Source organism: Nanorana parkeri, unplaced genomic scaffold (genome assembly GCF_000935625.1).
Source record: "Nanorana parkeri isolate BGI_ZX_2015 unplaced genomic scaffold, ASM93562v1 scaffold2367, whole genome shotgun sequence".
Classification (NCBI taxonomy): Eukaryota; Metazoa; Chordata; class Amphibia; order Anura; family Dicroglossidae; genus Nanorana; species Nanorana parkeri.
Genome location: NW_017308635.1, coordinates 71,382 through 98,283, shown reverse-complemented (window position 1 = coordinate 98,283; position 26,902 = coordinate 71,382). Strand labels below are relative to the sequence as shown.

Below are 26,902 nucleotides of genomic sequence, written 5' to 3'. Positions count from 1 at the left end.
AGCTCCACTGTGCCCGGAGCGAGCCCAGGACTAGCATGGGGGCTCTGTGACAGGGGATCAGAGGGAGATTGGTACACGATCTCCCTCCGTCCCCTCTCCGGTGTCAGAATGCGGAAGTGATGTATATTACATCACTTCCACATTCTTGTGTCATTCAGAGAAGCTGATGAAACATATCTCTGCTTCATCAGCCTCTTTAGTGGTCCCTAGGTGACATTAGGGGTCTTGGAGACCCCTGATGTCTCTATAAAGAGGACCTGTCACATCTCTTTGCTATCACATAGAGGGTTTCTTAGCCCCCTATGTAATAACAATTACGTTAAGTGGAAAAAAAAAACATACAGGAAAAAAAAATGAAAGTTGCAAAAAATTTTTTTAAAGTCACACATGAAAAAGAATAAAAGAAACACCAAAATGTTTTTAAAGTCCCCACCCATACAAACATGCGTCAGGTGCGCATACGTGCGAAAACGATGATTGCGCCCATTACGCCGCACATGTTACATTTTGCTGCGAACGTCGCAGTAAGAGCAATAATTCTAGGCCCATCAATCACTGATAACACTAAACTGAAGAGCGGTAAAAGCTTTTAAAGCGTCGCCTATGGTCAATTTTGGGTATGGTAGTTTTTTGCAATTTTAAAGCTTGACATGTTTGGTGTCTATTTACCTGACGTGACCCCATCTTTTATATTTTACTAAAAAATTGGGTAATAATAATTGTTTCCTAACATAATGTAAACAACAACAAAAAATGTCAAACTTTTCAGTAATGCTGCAGTGCCGTCCGTCCGTTTTTTTACTACGGGCGGACGGCAAGAGGTTAATATAGTAAAAAATAAAAATTTCATTAAATACCACCATAAGAAAGGTCTTATCTGTCCCTAAAAAATGGTATAAAATTAATTTCAGTACAGCGTTGCGTGACGGAATAAATGTCAGTCAAAGTACAGCATCGCTGAATACTGAAAACTGGCCTGGCCAGGAAGGGGTTGTAAACCAGTGGCGTAACAATCACCATAGCGACCCAGGCGGCCGCTATGGGGTCCCGGGGCACAGGGAGGTCTGGCCAGGACATCCCCCTGATGCCGTGCGGGCCGCCGGGGTCGCTATGGCATTTCAGGCTGCTGGCTGTCACTGGCGGCTGTGAGGAGAAACATGCAGCCATTCACATGTGCAGCGGCGCGTACCTCCTCACAGCTGCTGAGTCGATGACAACCAGCAGCTTCGGGGAGGTGGCTGGGCCCGTTGTCGACATTGATGGATGAGGCGGGGCCCAGCGATCGAGGAGGCAGGTCTTAGCAATTGGGAGGTGGGCCCGGCGATCCAGGAGGTGTGGCCCAGTAACGGAGGAGGCGGGGCCCGCAAGCGATCGTGGAGGAGAAGGAGGCGGACAGAGGATCGGCCAGACAGGTAAGAGATCTTGACCGCCCATCTGAGACCCTGCAGAGCTCACCACAGAGAGTCTATGGTGGGCTCTGCAGGGTCACCCTCAGATGGGCTGTTTGGGTTATCAGGTGGACTTATCTAGAAATCACAGGGCCCCATACAAGAGTTTGCTATGGGGCCCTGTGATTTCTAGTTACGCCCCAGGTGTAAACCCCTGGTCTTCAAGTGGTTAATGCAACACACGTTATTGCATGACATAACCCATGTAGAAATGTAAATGAGCCCTTAGTGTTTTCTACAAGTGTAGCCCATTCACAGGACTCATAGAAATTAGAGAGCCATCTAATCCTGTCAGAAACACTGAAACCAACACCTGTTATGTCTTTGAGTAGGTTTACTCAGAGGTGTAAAGGTGGCCTTAAGGTGCCCATACACTGCACGATTCTCGTACGAGAATCGCGGGAAATCCCGCGATCGTACGAGAATCGTGCAGTGTGAATGAAAACGTGCAACCGTTTCTACTGTACAGTCGCATGTCTTTTGTCTAAGGAGCATGCTAGAAAACCAGCCGGCTGGTTTGAATGATGCTCGGGAGACAAATGCCGAACGGGCCGGGGTGCGCACGCGCACACTGCTCGTTCAGCATTGTGGTCAAGATGGGCAGATCATACGTTTTTTAAATTACTTTACAACCATCGCAAGACTACGTTCTTGCGATGGTTGTAAAGTGTATGGCCACCTATACACTTTACAACCCTCGCAAGACTTTTGTCTTGCGAGGGTTGTAAAGTAATAAAAAAAACTTACGATCTCCCCATCTTGGACAGGCAGATCGTACTTGCGATCATCACAAGCCCACCCCCCTGAGTGGCAGGCATCCAACGACTGCAATGAGGGGCGGGCTTCCGATGACTGCAAACGGGCAGTGTGCACGTGCGCACACCGACCCGTTCAGCAGGTGTCAAACAAGCAGGCCACTAACACGCCGAGAATTGTACGATTCGTGGTGGGTTTTCCAGCCTGCTTGTTCGATGGAAGACGTGCGACCGTACAGTAGAAACGGTTGCACGCCTTCTATACACTTTGCGATTATCGTACGATCGCGGGATTTCCCGCGATTCTCGTACGATAATCGTACAGTGTATGGGCACCTTAACAGACAGACTCACTAAGGCCCGGTTCGCAGGGTAGCACTGCAGTAATGCATGCAACAAACTGCAGTGTACAAAATGTGTGTTGTATGCATTACTGCGTTGCAGCGCCACCTTTACAATGGTAGAAAGTCCATGGTCCCATCGCACTCCTGACCGCGAAGATCCCTTGAGGAAATGGGTGCTGCGTTAGTCAACGGGTGGCAGCCGTAACAATCATGAACAGAAGCAGGGACATACTGCTTTGCCTGATGAAGGGGATACTCTGTGATCCCGAAACGTTCGTTGCTATTTTTGTTATAGTGCACGTCAATAAATAGACGTTTGCTTACCAATTTGGAGTGACGGTGTCCCTGCTTCTGTTCATGACCTTTACAATGGTACCTCAACACACCTAGTTAACAGACATGAGGGGCTGCACTTCACAAAGCACAGTAACACACTATTGTGTGTTGTGATGCACTGTGTTTAAAAATAGTACATGCACGTTTTTTGGTATGGTAGGTGACTCATTGAAATAAATGGGCTGTCTTAAAGCAGGACTCTGGGCAAAAATGTTCTTAACCCTTAGGCCCCATTCACACTGAGCGTATCGCAAATCGCGGGTTTGTTGCGCGATATTGCGCAAATGGTTGCATTGAGCAAAGTAGAATTGCGCCGAAATCCGCTCCAAAAAGGGTCCTGTTGTAGCGACCCGCGACATCGACGAACAGAGCCCCATTGCCATGCATTGCAGAGCGATATCGCGCTGTAAATATCCACTATATCGCACGGATTACCGCGCGATCAAACGCTCAGTGTGAATGGGGCCTTACAGTGGGGCTACCTCTACACTGCAAGGGTTAACTGCTCATTTTTTTCTAGGTGCTAAAAAAGGTTAAACTCACCCGAACCGCATAGCTGACTGCTACTCCAGTACCTGAAGCCTGTCTCCTCCTATGCTGTCCTTATACACATTGAATAAAATGTGATGACTCAAGGATCCTTAGACCACTGGAGTGGAGGGGTAGAGGCTTCAGGAACCCGTGCGAGCAAGCTGGCTCAGCGGATCAGGTGAGTATAATTTTTTTTTAGCACATAGACAAAAATTAGCACTTAGTCCTTGCAGTATGGGTGTAGCCCCACCGCAAGGGTTAAAAAAACTTTTGTCCCCAGTTCTGCTTTAAAGTAATATTAAACACTCAAATCTTTTTTTTTTATTATTGTTATGTATCCAAATCAAAACAATATATATTACCCAGAAAAGTGTTTCTCGGCTCAGCTTCCCTGAACTTCCTGTCCAGTACAAGATCACAAGGGATAGAGCAGTTGACAGCAGATGTCCATCTACAGGCTTGGAGAAGGAAAGAGGTGGGAGGAGAGGGGATCGGGGGGGAGGAGGGGATTGGCTTGCCTTGCTGTGCCTGTGTGCTTGTGGAGACACACACAGCTAACTAGCACACACAAGGGTGGCTCCATAGAACCCACCCTAATACAGGATATCAGGGCCAGTGCTCAGGGGACCAGCTGATTCTGCAGGAAACTACAACTTTCAAACATTGTAAGTGATCTCATCAGCATCTGAAATAGCTTAAAAACCTTTTTGACTTTAATATGCCTTTAATGCAATGCACGTCAAGGCAAGAAAGAGTGCACATCAATGTGAATGCATTGCCACAGAGCAACAGCGTGAAGTGACATGTAGCATGCGGGATAAAACCTATGACACGTCATGAAATGAGACAGAAAACTAATAACAGCAGCAAACGATTCACTGACTGCTCCGATGCATTGGAAATATGAAGGTAACTGGAAGAGTTTGTTGGATGTGTGCTTAGGAAATAGGGTGTGGTGCTGTTAAACGTTATTTCCATTTAAGTTTTCTAGAGAGACTGTTTCTAATTCTCCCTGGAATTCCTGTGGTATTAAATAATAGAGACTCCCACAAATAAAGCTGTCATTCCTGAGGGCAGAGTTCGCCTTGCAGTTTTATATTAAAATGCTTATAATATGAGGGAATGGAGCCGTACTGAAGAGTTCTCTGTCCCGGCAAACAGACGTTTCCTGGTATGACAAAAATATGCTGCACTTTTTTTTCCCCTTCTCTTTCTCACATGAACAATTCTTAGGCAGGCAGCCCCTGACATTTGGACTGGAGATCTCCGCCTCACTTTGTTTACACAGTTGTCTCCATTCATTCAGTGAAAGAAATCACTTCCCTAGTGGTAGATGATAAAAGGCTCTCTGCAGCGGAGTGTCAGAGTCACTGGGAGACCCAGCAGCACATTCCTGTTCTCAGGCTCAGAACAAGCTCTTTCCATTTCTTAAACAAACTATTTATTTTCCTTTTAAGAAGCATGCAAGAGCCCAACAGGAGATCACAGCTTCCTAGCAGCTGTCACTATGTAGATTGCCTGAAGAGATGACCTCAGCTCGGAGAGGAACCCTCAGGAGCTCATTGATAAGGTTTCTCTGTGCCTGGGTCTGTCGGACGTGTGGTGGGAGACGCCCCAAGAGCAAGAAGAGTCTACTACTGCTGTGCACTGCTTGTATTCTGTATGGGATTTTTATAGTAAGTCAGGTGGTCAACGTTTTACCACAGAAGCCCACTCAGAAAGTGTCTACCACACAGCGACCACGGAACATTTTGGAACAGAACACATTTTATGTGGAAAATTCCCAGCCAGATGGGGGCGCTGTAAACAACTCGCCAACACTGCAGCCTAATGTTGTATACATCACTTTGAGGTCCAAGAGAAGCAAGCCAGCCAATATCAGGGGGACAGTGAAACCAAAGAAGAGGAGGAAATCTGGATCGCTGGGACACAATGAGCTGGGGTACAGCATCTTCCAAGGTATTCATAAAATGGAGGACAAGCTTGGGGAAGGGACTCAAAAAAGGGGAACCCCCACCTACAAATCCGGGGACCTGGCATTTACTATTGTAGGTGATGCTAGGGGGGAGGCTAACAAGCATCAGAGTAACATTAGAATATACAGTGACAGCGCACCGCCATGGTTTAGTCCAAATGACATCAGGGCAATGCGGTTCCTAGCTGATTCTAGGATACAAAAGATTACACAGGTGCCGGCAAGCCATGCACATTTCATCCAGTTTGACATGCCGTCCAAGAAAAACCCGGTTTCGTCAGCCTGCCAGGGAACGTGTGGTCTTGTTAAAAGACCCTTGGACATGAGTGAAGTTTTTGCTTTCCACTTGGATCGGATACTGGGGCTTAACCGGTCACAGCCAGCTGTAAGCCGAAAGTTTGAGTTTGTGCAAGGTGAGAGGATCTATTGTTCTCTTGTAGAATAGATCTGGTGTCCTGAGTCACATGTACAATGACCACCTGTCCTGACTTCTTGCTGTCCTTCCTGCTGTACTCTATATCCTTTATGGGAATCATATACTAAAAATGTCTGATTGTAAACATGTGTTGTCCACAACAGCCAATAAGATTCTTACTTTCACTTTCTGACTGCCATACAAATTCAATTGGGTTGCTAAGGACAACAAAGACTCTTTCCTTTCAGACATTTTTGATATTTGAGACTAAATATCTTGACGCAATCTACAAGTAAGACATTTGAACTGTGAATTCCTTGTAGGAAAAGTATGTTATCAGATATAGTTTGGTAGGACTTTTTCTCTTGTTAGTGTGAGATTTGCTCAAACCCTTCACATTGTATACTATTTTGGAAGTGTTTGAAAACACTTTAGGTTGTGTGATCATTTATTGTGCAAACGTGTATTTGTATTGCTTATCAAGGTAGTTTACTAGTTTGGTGTAATTTCTCTCCTGAATGAATGTCATTGATAATTTGCTCTTAACTGGGATCTGATAATTCTTTATTTAAAAAAGAACTCCAAGCAAATAAAATCTTAATCCTTGCAGTGTAGCTACCCGCACACTGCAAGGGTTAAGTGCTCATTTTGTCTAGGGAGATAAAAAAAACAAAGTTATACTCACCCGAACCACAATCCCAGCTGACTGTTAGACTGGTCCCTTCAGCCTCTCTCCCCCTCTGCTCTGGCGGCCTAAGGTCCTATGAGTCATCACGTCCTATACAGTGTATGAGATGGGAGGACGCTAAGAGAGATACCATAGCTGGAATGGAGGATGAGACAAGCTGAAGGGAGCAGTATAGGAGCCAGCCAGGATCACGGTTTCGGTGAGTTTAACTCTGTTATTTTAGCTCCCTAAACAAAACAAGCACTGCAAGGGTTAAAGGCACAATACACTCAAGAGATAGACCTAAAACATGCATTCAAGTATCTAAACTATTAACAAAAATGTATCTTATTTGTGTATCACGCAGCTGTAGATCCTCAAATCATCTCTGAATTCATACTGACACTCTCCTTCCTTCTGGAGGGTGGTTACTTTTGTTGCCCATCGTCTCTGTATGGCTTGTAAAGTAGCCACTGCTCCAAGCTCACTCCTGTGATGGACTACAATCTCAATACAAATTAGTAAACTAAACGTGAGATTATAGTTCATCACAGGAGCTTGGAGCGGTGGCTACTTTACAACACACACAGGGACCATGGGGAACAAAAGTAGCCAATCCCCCCAGAAGGAAGGAAAGTGTCAGCACCAATTCTGAGATAATTTGAGGATCTATAGCTGAGTGATACACAAATAAAATACATTTTTGTTAACAGTTAACCTTCTTGGAAGTATTCCCAAGTGTGGCTTGGGGTTAATTTTCAGTACCAAAAGCGGTAACCCCGAGCCACACTCGTGATTACACAGCGCTTCACTTACCTTCTCCCTACAAGCCGCGCTGTGTCCTCCGGCCGATGCCGGCATCCGTCTTCTGGGTTCTGTCCCTTTCGAGTGGCCGCGTTGCAGGGGGGCGGAACCAGCGGGAAATTTAAAAAAATAAAAAAACGGAAATAAAACGATAGACAAAAAAAAGCAAACAATATTGGGATAATCAGACTGCCAGGGAGGTTAAGGTACTTGAATGCATTTTTAAGATTTGACTCCTGAGTTTACTGTCACTTTAAGATTTGATTTGCCTGGAGTTCTTCTTTAGCATTTGGACTGTACCAAGTAAGACTAGCTATGTTGGTTCCACAAAACCCAGCAGGCTGTGCTCATCAAAGATTGACTGTATATTTGGCAAATCTAATTCCTCAAGTCCTCTCCCCATTTTTTCCTAACACTGCTGTGTAAGGTATGAGATATGCATCATCGTTTCTATAGTTACTAAATATCATACACCGAGAATATGTTGTTCTGTCATGTACTATTAGTGTAAACCTTACAAGAGAGTTTATTGATGCTATAATTGTCCCTTGTTATCCAGGACAGTTGCTGTAAGGTCTAGTTCACACCTAGGCGTATTGCATATGCGCGTGAATCGCGGTAAAAAAATCGTGCGACCGTCGCGCTTTTCCGAAAGCTACTTGGCTGTATCCCAATGGAAACGCACAACAAAACGGCCCAAAGTAGTACCTGTACCTTTTCAGGCGTGGGCCATTTTGTAGCGCGTTAGGGACGGGCGGAAATACGCCAAGGTGGGAACGAGACCATTGAATACAATGGGATTTATATTTTTGAGCGTTCGTCGAGCGTAGAACGCGCTACAAAACGTTCAGGTGTGAACGAGGGCTAATTCATTAAACAGTGTGCAGTATACCTTCAGAGACTACTATAGAAAATCACCATGTGGAATGGGATATGCGTTCAGCAGTTAATGTCCTACCTTGAGTAGTTGCGTTGTACAAAATGAGTAAACCTTTGCTAACTAAAAATGGATCATTGCATTGTTGCGATTATTTGTATTCTTATTTTCTTCTGCTGGGGTAATATTTCTACTGATTTTGTAGAGTTTGTATTGATTTCGCATAATCAAGAAGACCTTCAGTATTTGGAATGGCCTGCTATAATGGTCTACTCATTTCTAGTATCCAGTTATATAGTCACTAATCCTGACAAACCTACTAGATTTTCCATATATCTGTTAGATCAGCAACATTAACAAATAACTATATAGGGTTTGGGCACACCTATACATTACAGGTTATATAGATCACATTTCAATGCATCTTAATGCATAATTTCAGCTTAAAGTTAAGAGATGTATTTATAAGATTAATGTTGTAATTTTACATTTACAAAACTTGATAACATAATACAATAATGCATGGAAATTTAGCTTGAGAGCTTAAAAGCCTCAAACTTGCTTGTACAACAGATGTGCATAACAAAATTGTCTCTGTTCCCCACCACCCCACCCACTCTGCCCAGTGAACTTGTGGGGCTTGGCTGCCTTTAAGCCAGCCAAGTCCCATTCAGTGTTTTAAGAGCTTCATCTCAGCTTGCTGGTTCTGTGCGCTGAGCTGCGCATGTGAACAGAAAAAAAATTAAAAATTGCTGACACGCAGGTAAGAGATTTTTTTGTAGAAGAGGCTTACACAGTCTCATCTGCCAAAAAGAAACTGCCAGCCAGCAATTTTTTAAAATTGCATTTTACTTCCGCTTCAAGAACACCTCTTTATTGAATAAGACTGCAAATGACCTGACTTTTGCAGATGTATTCTTATTGTAATAAAATGAGGCGTTTTGTGTAATGATTTCATCTTGTTAACTTTATCAGTGAATACTGATTTGCTTGCTCTTCAAATATTTTCATAAGAAAAACTGAGGTCATTAATGTTTGTGATAGCGGCAGATAACATTCAGAATAAAAAATTATTCTAAACATTACAGCCAATTTACAGGGTCTGAGAGAGCAAAGTACTTTTATTTGAGTGACAACTTTATGTAAATGCAGAGTACAGTTTTACTATCAATATTTATCTCTTGCTGTTCAGTTATGATTAGACCTGAACGGTTGTTTTTCCATCTGACATTTAGATCCACAGGATGATCCATGTCGGGCAAGTCCTCTGTAGAGCTGTACGTGCAGCGCCAGCTTTTCTCTATTCAATCTAGAGAGAACAATAGGATAAAAAAGGATCAGCATTACCTTATGTCCTGATGCAAGCTGCTCCTATCCCAAGGATATAATGTCAAAGGAATTCAGCACCATGCTAGAATAAATTAAATGCAGCTACTTTTTAGTAGAAAACATTTTAGTTCATAAGGCCACTAACAAGGTGCACGGTGAACATATCCCATAACGCACCAGTTACCCAATACCATACATTAAACAACATAGCTGTTCAAAGGTATGATGACATAAGAGATTGACTATGGTTAGCAGATGGCACAACTATTTCTATCTGCCCTTATTTTCTTGCTTGGCTTTAGGCAGAACATAACTGTTAAGTCTCCCCCACACCATTGGGTAAAGTAGTCCAGATATTCCAGCCCCCACACCATTGGGTAAAGTAGTCCAGATATTCCAGCCAAGGATTCTCACAGCTGGTGTTTCACTGGTATGGACCAGCTGGAGTATGCTTTAATACAGTGGAATCTAGCCACAGCTGAACTTTCACAGTCTGGTTTCTTTATATTTTAAGAAATTAGACCAGTGTATTTGAAGAAGTCCAAAGGGTTTTAGGTTAGTGTGCACATTTTATAGGAAGCAATTACCTGTTTAATATAAACTATATGCAGACCCATTCACTAATATCTCATATAATCTATAACATGTTAATGAATTATCAGTGGTCATCCCAATCTTTTCAAATCAAATGGTTTCACTAAAATGATACCTGGTGATCCTGCCATAAGAGTCCTCCCTGTTATAGGGTAGCAACGCCATGTCTATGTGCTTCTAAATTGTCACATTGGCTTTGAATGCAGATTGCAAGGGGGCATTCCAACACACATTACACAGGCAATTGTTGTCACAATCAGGAAACATGCCCTAAGAAATGCCATGCAGCCATCGCTGGAATGCATGCATGTAGATAGAAAGTGTTTGCAGAGAGACTGCAGGAGATCACTAGTACTAAGATACAACAAAGGATGAGAAAAAGAAAAAACAAGTATTTTATTTAAAAAATACAATTGTTTATGATAAATAGTGCTTTAGCACTGATCCACACAAAGTTTTGTAACAGTAATATGTGGACGCTTCTTACAAGCACTTGGGTACTGTGCCTGTCAGATATCCCTACAATAATTCTTCTCACAAATTGCTGCCTATCATGGCATCTGGTTATTTCCTCTTGTTTTGGTCTATTCCCACTCTAGCATTTACAGAATAACTCCGGGCATGTCAAAAAATGTAACCCTTGCAGTGAGGCTACCCCCGCACTGCAAGGGTTAAGTGTTTGTTTTGGTCTAGGGTCTAAAATAAAGAAGAAATACTCACCTGATTCTCCTTCCTGTGGCGGAGACCGCATACTGCTCTTTCCATCTGCTCCAGTTGTGGAATGTCCCTCAGCGTCCTCATGTCCAATGCAAGTCAGTGGATGTGATGATGTCACGGATCCTTAGACCACTAGAAATCAGGGGAAAAGAGGCTGCAGGGAATGGTGTAGCAGAGGATCGGGTAAGTATATCTTTTTTATTTTAGACCCTAGACCAAAATGAGCACTTAACCCTTGCAGTGCGGGGGTAGCCCCACTGCAGGGGTTAATTTTGGATTGCCCAGAGTTGCTATTTAATTAATAGTGCTGTGGGAAAAGAGTCCCCTTGTATTGGCTGCAGCAGGTGTACAGGCCTGGGAATTTAAATGCAGTACGAATTAAATTGGTGATGTCTTTAACCACCTCCCGTCCATTGGCTGTTCCTAAACGACCGGACGGGAGCCATATAGGTGATTAAATACCACCAAAAGAAAGCTCTATCTGTCCCCCAAAAATGGTATAACATTAATCTCAGTGCAGCGTTGCATGACGGAATAACAGTCAAATTACCACAGTGCTGAATACTGAAAAATGACCTGGACAGGAAGGGGGTTTAACACCCTGGTCTTTAAGTGGTTAAAGGAGAACTATGGGGTCAGTGTTTTTCCCCATAGTTCTCCTTAGGGTAACGGGAGGACACAAACTAGCGTCCTCCCGTTACCCTAAGCTCAGTATACCGCGAGCTACAGCTCGCGGTATACTGAGACGCCGCAGCTGGAGCGGATCCCGACCTGGACGTCTGGATCCGCCCAGCTGCGTGAGTGACAGCTGGCTCTGCCTATCTAGAGGCAGAGCCAGCTGTACCCGCCCCCTCCCCCATCCGTTCTGCCAGTTAGCGCTGGCAGATCGGAGCGGGGAGAGGGGAATCCAGCCCCTCCCACTGTCACGGCAGAGAGCCGTGACAGGATCGAGAGGTGAGCGAACCCGGTATGTGTTCGCTCACCTCCCGATCTACTGAGCCGACTTGTGACAGTCTCATTGTCACAGGTCGTCTAGAACTATGAGGTGAGTGGAAATCACTCATCTCATAGTTCTCCTTTAAGTCACTGTTTAATGATATTACTCTAAAGCATCTAGGAAGGACTGAAATATTTTTTGGCTGACTAAGAGTTCAGTTCAAGGTCAATATTGGTTCTAACACAGAATGTATTGAACATAATGGAGTGAAGTGGGCTCTTCAGCAGCTCAAATATGCCTCTGTCCATTGATGCAGACTATTGCGTCAAAGCATGGTCTTTCCATCCATAAGACCACCCTGTAAGACGGACCATTCCAGTAAAGGACCAGACAGTGCCGAGGCTAAGTGTGTGGGATTAAAAGCCATAGGAACTGGTGCTTCAAACAGCTCATTTCAATATATACATTGTATAAGAAATATTCAAACAAAAAATATATAATAATCGCTGGGAGAAAGTGATGCCTTACCACGCTAATTCGATACGCATTATCATGACACAACCATTCATGTAATTTCTTTATGCACATGAGAGGCTTTCAAAGCTATGGATTTATTTAAATCACTTCTGTTTAAAGGAATTTAGAGCATGCATGTAACAATATCAATGCATACTGCTAAATTGACATATTGGGTATATCAAGGAAGAGGAATGTATAAGACTGATAAGTGTAATCCAATCTTCCTCCCTTTTCATGTTGAAGGGGTTAGACTATAAGATGATGCTAAATATGCATAAACATTTTTTTTTACAAGTGTTCACTTACAAAACAAACTTCCATATTCTCTGATGTCTATGACTAAATATTGTATTTGAATATTTAAAAATGTAATATGTTATATTTTATTGTTACAAGCATTTATGTATTTATATACATGTTAGGCTGTATTAAAATACAAAAGGTCCAGTATGACCCGCCCACTTACATTGGGTTGTTTGATTGACAGACCAGCAGACTCCTGGTCTGTCCTACCCACCATTACTTTATGCTTTGGCTAAAGAGCTAGAAGACTCCTGATCTGTCACGCCTGTTGAAAGGCAATGACTGGCACACTTTGGTTCGTCAACACATCCACCCATATTCAAAACCATTAAGAACTACAATTCCTATGACATGGTTAGAATTATAGTTTGTTTCAGTGGCACTGCACAGTTTGCAGAAGTGCAATCGACGCTTGCTTCAGTCCTCCTCCTGATGCCCAGGCGTAGCTACCCTTTATGAATGAAAGCATGGATTATGACTTCATGGATCACAAGAAGGTACTTTTCTATATAACCAAACATCTTAAATTAATCAGATTGGGTTGCCACTGATGCTGTACAGTATATCAGTCAAGCTAATTGTAAAAGAAAATAATCAAGTCCACAGCAAAATATGAGCTGGCAGTTCACCCCGTCACAAAGGCTGCCCACAAAAATTACACTGTTCCATGACACTACGCACAGCTTTAAGGCACTCCGAAAGCATGGTATTTAAAGGAGAATTATGAGGAGAGTGATTTCCACTCACCTCATAGTTCTAGCCGACCTGTGACAATGAGACTGTCACAGGTCGGCTCAGTAGATCGGGAGGTGAGCGAACACATACTCACGCAGCTGGGCGGATCCCGTCATCTACGTCGGGATCCGCTCCGGCTGCGGCGTCTCAGTATACCGCGAGCTGTAGCAGTATACTGAGCTTAGGGTAACGGGAGGACGCTAGTTTGTGTCCTCCCGTTACCCTAAGGAGAGCTATGGGGAAAAACACTGACCCCATAGTTCTCCTTTAAAGGATGTGTATTTTTTCAGTATTGCCATCTAAGCTGCATAAAAATACTCTCCTGCTATAAAGGTTTTTTTTTTGCATTGGTACATGTCCCATATAGCAGTGCCCATGCCGTTTTTGCCTATCAGCCCTATCAGCCCTAAAATGGCCATAAATTCATAACAGGATTCACCTCCATATACATTAATGAGATTTGCACCTAAGTTGGGGTTTACTTAACCTCAAGCAGGATTCACTGAACCCTTGGTGAAGCGAACCTGGGCAGACCCGCCCATACCTTGTGGTCATTTGGCAGATGTTCAGCAAAAGCTAGTGTGACAGTTGACTAGCCTTAGCACAGTGTCTGGGCAACGTTTATACTATACTAATTAGACATGTGCGATTCGGTTCGTTCCGAAATTCGTTTTGGACGAATTTTTGGAAATTCGGAGATTCGGATGCATCCGAATTCCGAATTACAGCTAAGACGAATGCAAACGAATCCGTAATTCCCGATTTCCCGAAGTTCGTTATTGGACGAATTTCGTTGCAGCAAAATGCCATTAGGAAAAAAAAATGACACCATTTTACCTCTGCAACACATCTATGCTTAAAGTACAGAGGCTATAGAGTAGCGGGTAGAGAACATGCTTGCCATAGCTAAGGTTGCAGGTTCAAATCCCAGCCAAGTCAACTAATATTTAATTTAAAGTTTTTTGTTTTTTTTCCTTTGCTTTTGAATTGGCATTCTCCTAACATTTCTACCAGACCTAAAGGGTTTGGTATGAATTGGGGGGGAACCTCAGGCTTTTTTTTTAAATCTTCTGCAGACTGTAAAAAAAAAAAAAGTTATTTTTGTTCCCCTTAATGTCATTTTGATGAAACGAAATTCGTTATTGGGCGAATTCTGTTGCAGCAAAATGATTTTTTTTTTTACAGTCTGCAGAAGATGAAAATAAAAAAGCGTGAGGTTCCCCCCCAATTCATACCAGACCCTTTAGGTCTGGTAGGAATGTTAGGAGGGCCCTCCCCTCCTTATAACACAAAAAAAGTGCGTGGGGTTCCCCCCAAAATCCATACCAGACCCTTAAGGTCTGGTAGGAATTTTTAAAAATGGCTCCATCGATGTAATCCAGAGTCAGGATCAGGATGCAGGACCCCCGCCGACCCGCCGAAATAAAAAAAGTCCCGCCGCAGACGACCACCCGAATCTGACGAAAACTAACAAAAATGACATTCAGTTTGAAAGTCAACAGATGGGCGGAGCGAGCCATGACGTCACGGCTCGCTCCGCCCATTTGACATCCTCAGCTGTCAACTGCTACATGTTGCATTCATATATATCAAATGCTTCTATGCTTAAAGTACAGAGGCTATAGAGTGGTGGATAGAGGTACAGGCTTGCAATTGATTGCCATTGTGAAGTTTGCTGGTTCAAGTCTGGCCATGGGACACCTGCAAAGTTGCCAACACCCAGAATTTTTAGTTTCTACTTCAGTTCTGCTTTAACATTCAATGTCTGGACAACAGAAAAACTGGTGCTCTTTTCCTGCTTTTCTTTAACCATTTGGATGTTTGCCCCTCTTATTTAGATGAAATAATTTTTCAGTGTTTTACTGTTTTACAAAACAGTGGCAACACGGAGAAGTGGTATTTTTACTAACATTTCTATTTAAAAGGGTAAGATATTATTAAATGAACCCATCCATGAATTGATCCAATGCAAGTCTGGTAACCTAAAAAAATAAATATAATCTTCATATAAGGAAACCACCTATCTATTCATAAATATAAATTACATTGTACACATTGTAAAACAAAGTGTTATCCTCCAAAAGCATCAGGAGTTGTTTTTAGTAGAACCGATCTTTCCTGGTATATCACAGACCCCTGTGTCCACAGCACTGAGTTAACAATGTCATTGTACCATACGTTGATTCTGTACCATTGTATGCGGATTTTTCTCCATGGTGATAGTCTAGTGTTTTTATTTCCATTGGCCTCTTGCTTCCCAGAGTATCAAGACTAGGAAAAAGTAATGCACATTCAATTCAATATATCTATTGTTGAGCTGTTATATTACTAGCAACATCTATGGAGGCTGTATTTTACATCAGAAAGTGTCTACTGCTTGTTTTATCAAAGCTGGAGGTGGTGTGAAATGGAACCTAGAAGATTAGAAAAACTTGTAGTTACATTTATAGACAACATTCTAAAACATGCCACATTTCAGTTAACCCATACAGTATGTATGGTTCATTATAACAAAAAGGCTTGTTATTCGCTTTTCTTTTTATCATAAATCAGAGTTCTGCTGTGGCATTAATGGAACCCCTTTGGATCTATTCGTATTGACTGAAATGAAATATAACAGCAAATAACCAGAATTATGTAAGTAGAGATTGTGGGCCATTCATGCCTGCACTTTTGTCTCTGGCTTGGTTGTTTTTGGCAAAGGAGTTTTGACATCATAATGTTTGGCACATGCATTTCTGTCAAAAATAACTTTTTAACTGCGTTTGCTACACAAATTTGTAATACACGCACTTGTATGCCACTATAGTGCATTAAAGTACCTGTCCAACTAAAACTTTTTTGTTGTTGTTTTGGATAGAGTGAGGTAAGGATTAGTACCTATGTTGTATTTTTAGCCATCCGGGGCTCCTTTTGAGAGATTTCCCCTCACTGTCTCTACTGGTGACAACGATTTCCCAACACAAGAAGTGAAGGAAAAAATGCAACGGGGACACATACAGCAATAAAAAGCATCTTGGATTTCTAGCCTCCCCCACTGTAATCCAAATTTGTATTGCTGTTGGAGATTTACCCTTAGCCCTCGTTCACACCTGAGCGTTTTGTAGCGCGTTCTACGCTCGACGAACGCTCTACAAAACGCTCAAACATCTAAATCCCATTGTATTCAATGGGTCTGGTTCACACCTGGGCGTATTTCAGCCCGTCCCTAACGCGCTACAAAATGGCCCACGCCTGAAAAGGTACATGTACTACTTTGGGCCGTTTTTGCTGCGTGTTTCCATTGGGATACAGCCAAGTAGCCCTCGGAAACGTGCAATTTTTTTACAGCGGATCGCGGTAAAAAACGTGCGACAACCGCGCGACAGACGCGCATATGCAATACGCCTAGGTGTGAACCAGGGCTTATTCCCTGTCTGGTGAAATGTATTGTCAGCAAGAAAGGAAGTGAGGAAAAATCTGTGTAATGTTTTAGCAAGATGTACACTTTCACACCCCAAATTTTTTTTATCACAAACAAAAATCAATTTATCACCCTTATGAAAGTAATAAATTATCCTTAACTTCAACATAACATGTAAATATTAACCATGACTTAACATGTCAACCGAAACGTTAACCTACTCCATAAAGCTGACTCATAACTAACATAACTGACTAATCTTCAGGTGAAATTTATACTGTCAAGGTGATATATGCTATATTATCAGGGCAATAAATAGTATAATGGAGATATAAATGCTGATATTATTGCTATACATTTTAGCATTGATTTACAGCGCACTACATTGGAGGGCACCAAAATGCCAAGCCACAAACCCATGGAAATCTTTGCAATGATATTGCTTCAATATCTGGATACATGTTTAAATAGTTTTGTATTTCACTTTCATTACTTATTTCTCTCTTTAAGCATTTGCCTAATCTGAATATCTTTGGCAGGCATTTGCTATATATCTACAGTAGAATATGCTCAGACATAAATAGATGAGAGTGGAAATACAAATTGAACATTACAGACAATAAGGTTGCTTGTATTAATATTTTGGGATTGGAGGCTATACTCTTTACAGTATTATTGATACTGTATGGGGAATAAGTAGTAAGGAAAGCATTTTTAAATTAGTAAAACATTTAATTGATGTGCATATCTCAATATATTACTTTTATAAAAAAGCATTACGACTTAATTAGTGTAACTTAAGGTCAGTGGGTTTCAGAGCAAAATAAAGCACTGTTAACTAGGCAAAGATAATGGCAGATTTGTTTTCATATTGCCACTGCTAATCTGTAATTCAATTTTCCTGGAGTTTGTGTCCTCTGGGTCATTTAGATGTGTAACTATGTAAATCTGTCTATGGTTGGAGAAGTGCTAGCTATCTGACTGTTTTTCATGGAATGTACTCTTATTTGTTCAGGTTGTTGTTTTGGCTAGCACATGCAACGCCCATTCTGTTCGTAGAAAGTTAAAGCACATTTGTAGATGGGGATATTAGCGTAAAGCTGACCCTATGGTATATGAAAATGTTACTGCCTAACCCAGCTCATGCTAAATCTGTGCAACCCCATCTTTAGCTATTTAGCCATATAGACCATATAGCTCAACAGATGAGGGCAAGGGTGAAACTACAGCTGTAGCAGCTCATGCAACTACTGTTGCACATCAGGAGCAGATGGGTCCAGAACAAGGCTGAGAAGGAAGTGTAAATTTGCTGCCTCAGGGTTAAAGGAGTGTACATGCATCACCTATCTGCTGCCCCAAACCAGCTTGGTTTTGGCCGATGGCAAGTCTCCTTTCCTTGGGTACAGTTTGCACACAGCAGTGACTCCTAAGGGGGAAGCAAAGCCTCTTAACAGCCTTGCCTACACCTAAGTTAAATTGCCTGGCTACAGCTTGTAGGGCAACAGTTCCAAAATGCAGCATTCAGCTTTTTTATATGAATGCAGCATATCGCTGTGCTGGGAATGAGTACTGACATACTTGATATACTGTATATGGCAGGGATTATTTTGGCCTTTTACAAGAACTTGTTATTAAGCTTTTTGCTAGAACTTTACGGTTCTCAACCTTTTTCCATGAGGTAAAAGCTATAAGTTGTAGATGCCCGATGTCTGCACCTTTCATGGTTCGATATGTCCAGTTTGTCAGGGCAAAATAAAAAAAACAAACATATGCAGTATATATCTGTGGTACATGCACATTTGCCCATGGTGTATCCCTTAAAAAACCCTGCAAGTACCAAAATATATGTGTTGATCTAAGAAGGATCTTTGTAATTAAACAGGAAGTATAGAGAAGAGACCGGAGATTTCTGAATGTTTTTTTTTTTTGCACTTATCAAACAGATAGCACAAGATGTTTCCCGTGGAATATTAAACAGGAAACAAAAACAAAGCAAAAATAGTTACAGTATATAGTATATTTTATTGTTAGGGTTTACATACGCTTGAAAGTGCTCCTCAATAATGAATTCAAAGATGTTTATGAAGGTTTTCAATCATTCACGTAGTGGCATAAAATGTCAGAGAAATCCCTCCAGTACAAGTACTGGAGAAGCTACTGCAATGAATCCAGTTGTCTTTGATTAACTATACCTTGGTATTCCATATCCTAATGACTGCAATCCCTATGAGACTACTTGTTCTAAAAAAAAACTTATGGAAGGCCAAGCCACGATACTGCTGAAATGTTAATTTCTATAGCATTATGTATGGATCTGATTGTTTATTAGCAGCAGTGTAGTTTATTGTAAAAGCAAAGATTAGGCTTGCGTTGTGTGTGTGTGTATCTAGCAGGTCTGCATTCTGTTATCTCCAAGCAATTTCCTCAGGAAGGTGACTCAGACATAAAATGGGCCTGTTCCATGTTGATACTATTGTTGTGCAAATTCTTTGTTACTCCAATGCTGTTAACACATTTTTTGTTAAATATGGAAAGATGATAATTTCCGTTTTGTATTGGTGTATCACTTATTACATATTACACACCAAGTCCATTGTACATTTTGTACACAAGTCTTTAAATAGGCAGTCCATTTTAAAGAGGAAAAAACAGTTATACTAGCCATGGTCAACCTGTAAGTCTTTTCTATTTTCCTGTAGTGTGCCTAATGCAGATGTACTCTAATGACTGAGACCCACAATCTCTAAGCTTAAATTTATTATATGTTTGTAAGACATTTTGACTCCATCTATTCTGTGAAAATTCTGTTTCATGCAACATCACTGCACGTAATAAATAAATAATAAATGTGAGGCAGGAAGATGTGCTGCAGCCATGATGGTAAGTCAGCCATGGTGTTTCATGTTTGTTATAGCTGAAAGAGGACTATGGCTAACAATTTTGTGAGGCTTATTTAGGAGGTATAAGAGAAACTGTTTTTGGTAAACACTCTTTCTATCTGTGCTGTGACAAAAAGACTATAAATTGAGGTAGACAAAATGGGCCAAGATAGTGCTTGAGGCCTGGAACGATAATGTGATTAATAGGAGCAAGGGATGAACATTTGTAACAGCCTTTTAAAAAAAACTTTACTAGAATTCCCCTTTTATGGTAACATACTTAATGCAAATTATACTAAATAATAATAATATAATAATAATGCAAATAATACATTGTCGCCTTCGAAAACTGGGACTCCTTGTAATAAAGGCTTACAGTCATTATTTTGCTTTCAATCATGCTTAGATCTACTCCAAAGATATTTACATCGTGATTTTCATGCTGCACTGCAAAAGAAAACCAAAAAAACAATCAGATACTGTTCAAATAATACTGCAGGGCCTACTGGGCGGGGTGTCATCAGGATAATTCTGATGACAGCGGAGAACAGAATTTAGCACATAAATCTAACAAGATAAAGGCAAAGATTATAAAAATAACAAGTCAATGCAGATGCTTTATTTGTTGAAGTTATATCCACTTGTGCAGTCAAATTTGAAGAAATAAAACACCTTTTATATGTTTATTATGTGTTCCTTTTCACATGGCATACCTAAAACAATATTTTTAAAAATCTTACCTTTTTAGCTGTTTTTTTGGAGCAAGATTATAGGTAGGAAACTGCAGGTAGCTTCTAGTAGTTAGAATAAATGCCTGTGACTGATAAGGGACAGGTTTTTTTTTAAGTTCATTAATATGTCCTGAGGTCTTCAACCATTTGTTAGGGCAGACAGTACTTACAAGCAAGTGTAACACACCCCCAAAGGGGCCGCAGAGAATAGTAGAACCATCCATTATTGTCATGTCTAGGGGTATCCAGATTCAAACTACCCATTAGCACTTACCACCCTCTATGGTGACCGATAAAAGCGAGGTTCAGACTGTAGATATGATGCTGAGGAACTTTATTGATGAACTTCAGGGAGAGAGGTTGGGGGTCAGGATCATCCAGGCTGGTGATGACTCTTTTAAGCAATAGGTCAGAGTAACTGCTGCCATCAAAGACTAGGACCTTTAAGCCAGACATGCCAATCTGTGCATAGAGCACCTTGCCAAGCAGTACTTGAATCAGAAGTCATTGGTCATCTTCATCCTTAGTATCAGTAGTAATCACTGGGCCCCCAGACTCAGGCCTCAGTGTGAGCACATGTCTAGTCCCCAGGCTTTAGGCCAAGCCAAATCAGACAGTCCACAGCAGCCTACCCCCAGGTAGAGCTCACATGGTCTTGACCAAGTTTTAATCTCCTCTCCCAGCATGCAACAATGGTCATTAAAGGAGAACTATGAGGTGAGTGCTTTTCACTCACCTCATAGTCTAGCTGACCTGTGACAATGAGACTGTCACAGGTCGGCTCAGTAGATCGGGAGGTGAGCGAACACATACCGGCGTTCTCTCACCTCTCTATCCTGTCACAACTCTCTGCCGTGACAGGGGAGGGGCTGGATTCCCCTCTCCCCGCTCCGATCCGCCAGCGCTGACTGGCAGAACGGACGGGGGAGGGGGCGGGTACAGCTGGCTCTGCCTCTAGATAGGCAGATCCAGCTGTCAGTCACACAGCTGGACGGATCCCGGCATAATTGTTGGGATCCGCTTCAGCTGCGGCGTCTCAGTATACCGCGAGCTACAGCTCGCGGTATACTAAGCCTAGGGTGACGGGAGGGTGCTAGTTTGTGTCCTCCCATTACACTAAGGAGAACTATGGGGAAAAGCCTTAACCCCATAGTTCTCCTTTAACATCCTAGTGATTGGCCAGGGAGACATACATACTGATAACAGTCTCTAATTGGTTGCTCTGTCCTGAGGCCAGGGTACACATAGCAGCAGGCAGATGCAAATGAGACAGACTGATTAAGGGAAACCAGATGCGCATAGACTACAAGTCAGCATCAGACTGATTACAATCTAACAATACTAACATTACTAAGCACTCCTGCTTACAGGGTGCTACACAATAATGAAATACAGATGGGGTTTTTTATTTAAAACCAGACTTCCCCCAACCCTCCCAGTGATAACTAAGCAGGATTTCCCAGGATCATTAAAAAAGGTAAGCTTCAATTTTTAAATATATGCTTGTACTCCTAGAATGAGATCCTAATAGGTTGGACTTGATGGACTAATGTCTTTATTCAACCTCAAATACTATGTAACTATGTAACTATGCTATGTGAATGGGGACATGTAACAAATATACAGTAAATTAGGTGCTAACCCAATTTAGATGCAAAAGTAGAAATACACTTTAAGCATGGCACATAGATTTCACCATATGAGTGATGGTTATGGACTTCTTTAACCTCTTATCAAAAAAAGGGTATAAAATTCATTTCAGTACAGCGCTGCATGACGGAATAAATGTCAGTCAAAGTACCGCAGCGCTGAATACTGAAAAATGGCCTGGATGGGAAGGGGGTTTAACACCGCGGATGTCAACTGGTTAATCACAAATTGAGATAATGATAATCTTCTTTCAGTTTGGGAAAACCACATTTATTTCATAAACTTTAAAAAGAACACAAATCAAAAGATCATAGAAACCACTAAAGAACAAATCACAGAGCTGTAATTTGGTTGAAATTAATGGGATGGAAAGCTTTTCACTGTGGATGAGAATACCCAAAAGTGAATACATATGAGAATGTACATTTTTCTGGCATTTGTCATTGTGACAAGTGGAAATTGTATTTTACTTGAGGTGTTGGATGTTGTCCTGCTGAAAACACTTACACAATTCTATCTGCTGTGAATGTATGTTGAGCTTATTAACGTTAGTAACATGTCTTGTGGAGATTGAATATTTAGGTATTTATGATAAAACAATGTAATGGTATTTTATCCTAGCCTACAACAAAGACATCTCTGCTTTCAAGATATCTAACTAGACATCACTTTAATGTACAAAGTTCTCACATTACATAGTTCACTATGGCACCAATATGCTCATCTGAATTCCCAGACAGGATGAGGGTGATGAGGGCGTATTCCAGAAGGAAATATCCTGAATGTCAAGGTAGTGATTAAAGGCTTGCCGTTTACATTCTAAATTGTAAGCTAAATATCAGATCTTACTATGAAAAGAAAACAGCACTTAAACTTAAAACATATGCAGTTCAGGACTGTTACGTATGAATTTTTGGTAGCCGCCTGATATCAAACAATTAATTTAGTGATATGTTAGCAGTGTGGTTAATTTGGTCCATTGTAATTTTATCACAATCATATTTACAGATTCATCTCTAATATATGCTCCCAAACGCAGCCAACCTGATAAAAGGTCCCAATGCATGTTTGGTATATTCTCGGTTTTTTTTGGAAGATAAGCAAGTCCCCATGTAAAGAATAGATACACGTGCAAATGCATTTTGGTACATTTGTTCCTCAATAGAACTGGCTAACTTTACAAGTAGGTTCATGTTTAGAAACTATAAACATGAATGGAGGAGAAGCATTGCCCATAGAAAACAATTTGATATACATTTTGGTTTTATAGACACAGAATAACAGTTGAAAGATGGCTAAAGTTCCTGTTTACCCAGTTTTAAATCATCAAAGTAAAATTTTCTTTATGTTTTTTTGTTTGTTTTTCAGATGTTCTGCCATGTCCAGTTATACTGTGGGATTCCTTCTTGTCTCCTACTGATAACATCACACAGTCATCTGTCAAACTTAAGTGGGGATCTTACCAAAAAATCCTTTCCCACAAGTGTTGGTTGAATGGAAAAGCTCCAAAAGCAGACCTGGGCTGTCCAGACGTCCATCACCATGAGTGGTCCAAAATGGCACTTTTTGATTTTCTTCTACAAGTAAGGAAACTTGTTTGGTGTGTTGAAAAAAAAAATTATTAAATATTTAGAGATATTTTATCAACAATTTGCTTGAGTAATAATAATCTATTTACCAAGCATAAATATACTTTAGGGGGTTCTCCAGTTGAATTGCATTACAAAAATGTAAAAAACAAAAAGTGTGTAGATGCAGTTATACCCCTATCAGATCTGCACAATTTAGCTGTTTAGGACACTTAACATTTGTCAAGTTCCTGTAGGTAAAGTTAATAATGACATATTGGGGTTGATTTACTAACCTTATAAACACGCCACGAACAAGTATACACCTCTGTAGTGTGTTCCCTCCCAGCATGATCTATTGGTGGAATCTAGACACCTTTGTAGTGTGTACACACCCAGCAGGTGTGTTGTGCAAAGCCCTCCATGAATTGCAAGGTGATGTTGTGTAAATTAGCTCTACATTGTGTTGCTATCGTTGATGAATGCAGTAATGTAAATGCATGAGCTAACCATTTTTGTCTAAACTGTGAAGCTGCATTATATATGCATCATGTGCATGATTTTTCCATATATGGCATTAGTGGAAATATGCTTTTAGAGACTTTTTGGTTGATAAATACGTTTTGCTGTGTGAAAATCACACGCACCTAGTGCGTGCGTGTATTTAGGTTAGTAAATCACCCCCATTATGTTACATAGTCCAATTGACAATCTATTGCAGGTCCCTTACTAAAACATGTGTTGGTTACTTTGGGCTGACTGAGACTATATCAATCATTGCAGTGGTGGTGTTCCAAAAGGGTGATCACTACAACTGTGCTGAGTCCATATACACCAGAAAGATGGACAGAAATGTCACTGAGAATGATGGGTGTTGAGTCATCTGCCCATCCTCATACCTCGCATGTCCCACCAACAATATCCTAATCTTCATGCTTTCATCTGCATAGAATTTAATTTCTTGTCTGCTGAATAATTCTTCAGTAAGGGAATGCAAGTAAGGAGTTCGCCATGTAGCAATAAATAACCATTCCAGAACTAAGAATGATTGTAAGCTACTAGTGAAAATCTGACTTTTGTGTTACCCTGAGTTTAGTTTGATACACCAATAAATCAGCCACAAACAACTTATCATACAACCAGTAGCACCACTTTTATAATTTATGAGAGCAATGACAAGATGAAAAGAAGGAAACAGCTGCGAAGATCCAGGAAAAAAGAGCTCATTCATACCAGCCTGCATTATTCTTTGTTTTTACTGTAGAAAGTTCAGTTCCTGTAGGAAACAAAATGTTAATTAGAGCAATGAAACTACCACTAGATGTAATGCACTGATATCAAATAGAACTATTAGTGAGGGAAACATTTTTTGTCCATTTGCCTGCACTTATTAAAGGCTTTTATTTGGGGGTTTTTACAACCTAAAAAGCCAACCCCAATCACATCTAAAACATGTTAAGGTGATATGGAAAAATTCAACAGGAAACATACTATATGCCTTGGCTAGAATCCCTGTGAAATCCTGTGCTGACATTTTTTTTGCCAATGTTATTTGACGATCCATCTATTTTCCTGTGGTTGATGACTATACTACACCTTTTTAAATATGGTTTCTACCAACTTCTGTACAACCAGTGGAGCAGACTGTGGTTGAAGAGACTGCATGCATAGGAAAGAAGACAGGTTGGGGGCATTGTGGGGTAGGACTAGTGCCCGGGCTCCCACATGTACAGCTCTCGAGAGCTACAGTAATGTCAACCTAAAATGTTAAATCACAAGTTATGCTAATTTCTGTTATACTACACCAGACATAAATTGCACTTACTGGTGGTTATGGTGCTGTGGTGTTTCCAAAGTGACATAATTAGTATTTTGGTTCACCTCCTATATCTCTGAGATGGATCACAATGAAGTCATGCCAAACAGTATTGCATAGTTTTTAATTAGTTACCACCCTTCAGTAGCACAGCAACTATATACCATGCTTACATAAGGATTGATGCATTGCTGACCATCATAAAAATGCTGTTTCCTCATGCACTGTTTCATTGCTTTATGCCCACTCTGTTATCTGCAACACCCTTCTTAGGCACTCTATTTACTGGTATGTAGGAAAACAGAAAGACCAAAAAGGTGAATAAAGTGTGCGTGGCACGCTGAGGGGAAGGAGCAGCCGACTAGGGGGCATAGTTGCTGACTGAAGAATAATGCTGGGTCAGCTAAGCTGAACAGCATCTGCAAGCTGTGCTCTAGTTATACGGGTGCAGATCTGCAGACACTGTCTGGTTTCTATAAAGGGATGTCCTGTGGGCAGCTGCAGTGACGTAACCAGAGTTCTGGGCGCCCGGGGCAGAATTTTTTTTTCGCCCCCCCCCATTATATAAACAACCACTGGAACTGTACCCTGCACCTCCCCCCACACACACATGTTTTTATTTTAATTAATCCTGTCATAGGAGGCTGCAAGAGGAGAGCCCAGCCTCCTTGTGCTAAAGATAAAATTCATTGTATCCATTATCCATCTCCAGCCTACATTTTGAATATCTGTATGAAGTATAATATGTTTGCTGAGAAAGAATCCTGGAGATATAAATAGGATGGCTTACGACTGTAATGGCTCCTTTTGTGATCATTACATACATAACTCTCCTTTTGTGACTGCGCTATGTCTGGAATGTAATATAAAGTCATGTGAGGATTATATTGACCCCAAACATAGAACAAGTAATTTAGAAATAGTTTGGCGTGTGTCACACTTCAAAATACATGACAGCTTATTAATAGGGATCTGCTTTTCATCTTGTAGACCCTATCAACAAGTTGGTGGAATGGGTGGGAAAATATATGTGATAGTTAGCCTTCTAATCCAGGGTCAGAGTTACACAGAACAACAAAATCTGATTTCTATCAACACATTACTTTATAAAGCCTCCAAAATATTATCTGTGCAATCTGTTTATGAATCTGGAGGATTTACAGGCATCGTGTGCTCCCAACACAATATGATTTAGTAGTATTTATTTTTCTTTCTTCTCTTCCCAATGTGAGTTGACAGTCTTGATTTCGTGAAGTGATAGGACACAACAAGAGGGATTAAGCAGAGATAAAAACTCATGAAGCAGCACGATTTGGTGCACTAAATGAAAGTCAAATATGTTATAGTGAAAATGTTATGGCTGCTTGGTGGAAAGGTTGTATGTGCAAATACAGTATGCTACTGTTTATTCAAAACGTTTTTTGTATGCAAACATCTCCTTGTCAAAAAAGCAACTGTATATTATTGTCGTGAGGCACATTTAGAAGAATTTGGCACAAAATCCTCAGTCTCTTAAGCAGTGGCGTAACCAGAGTTCTGGGCGCCCGGGGCAGAAATGTATTTTGCCCC

General features: G+C 41.2%; 1 protein-coding gene across 1 annotated transcript in view; it reads left to right on the top strand.

Moving 5' to 3' along the window:
* The first annotated feature begins 4,597 nt into the window (after positions 1-4,597).
* FAM198B (family with sequence similarity 198 member B) overlaps positions 4,598-26,902 on the top strand; it is a 35,352-nt gene continuing 13,047 nt past the window's right edge. Inside the window, exons 1-2 of the mRNA XM_018573405.1 lie at positions 4,598-5,802; positions 23,318-23,532. Coding sequence (XP_018428907.1) covers positions 4,941-5,802; positions 23,318-23,532 — 1,077 coding nt within the window. The 5' untranslated portion in view covers positions 4,598-4,940. The remainder of the gene's footprint in view (positions 5,803-23,317; positions 23,533-26,902) is intronic.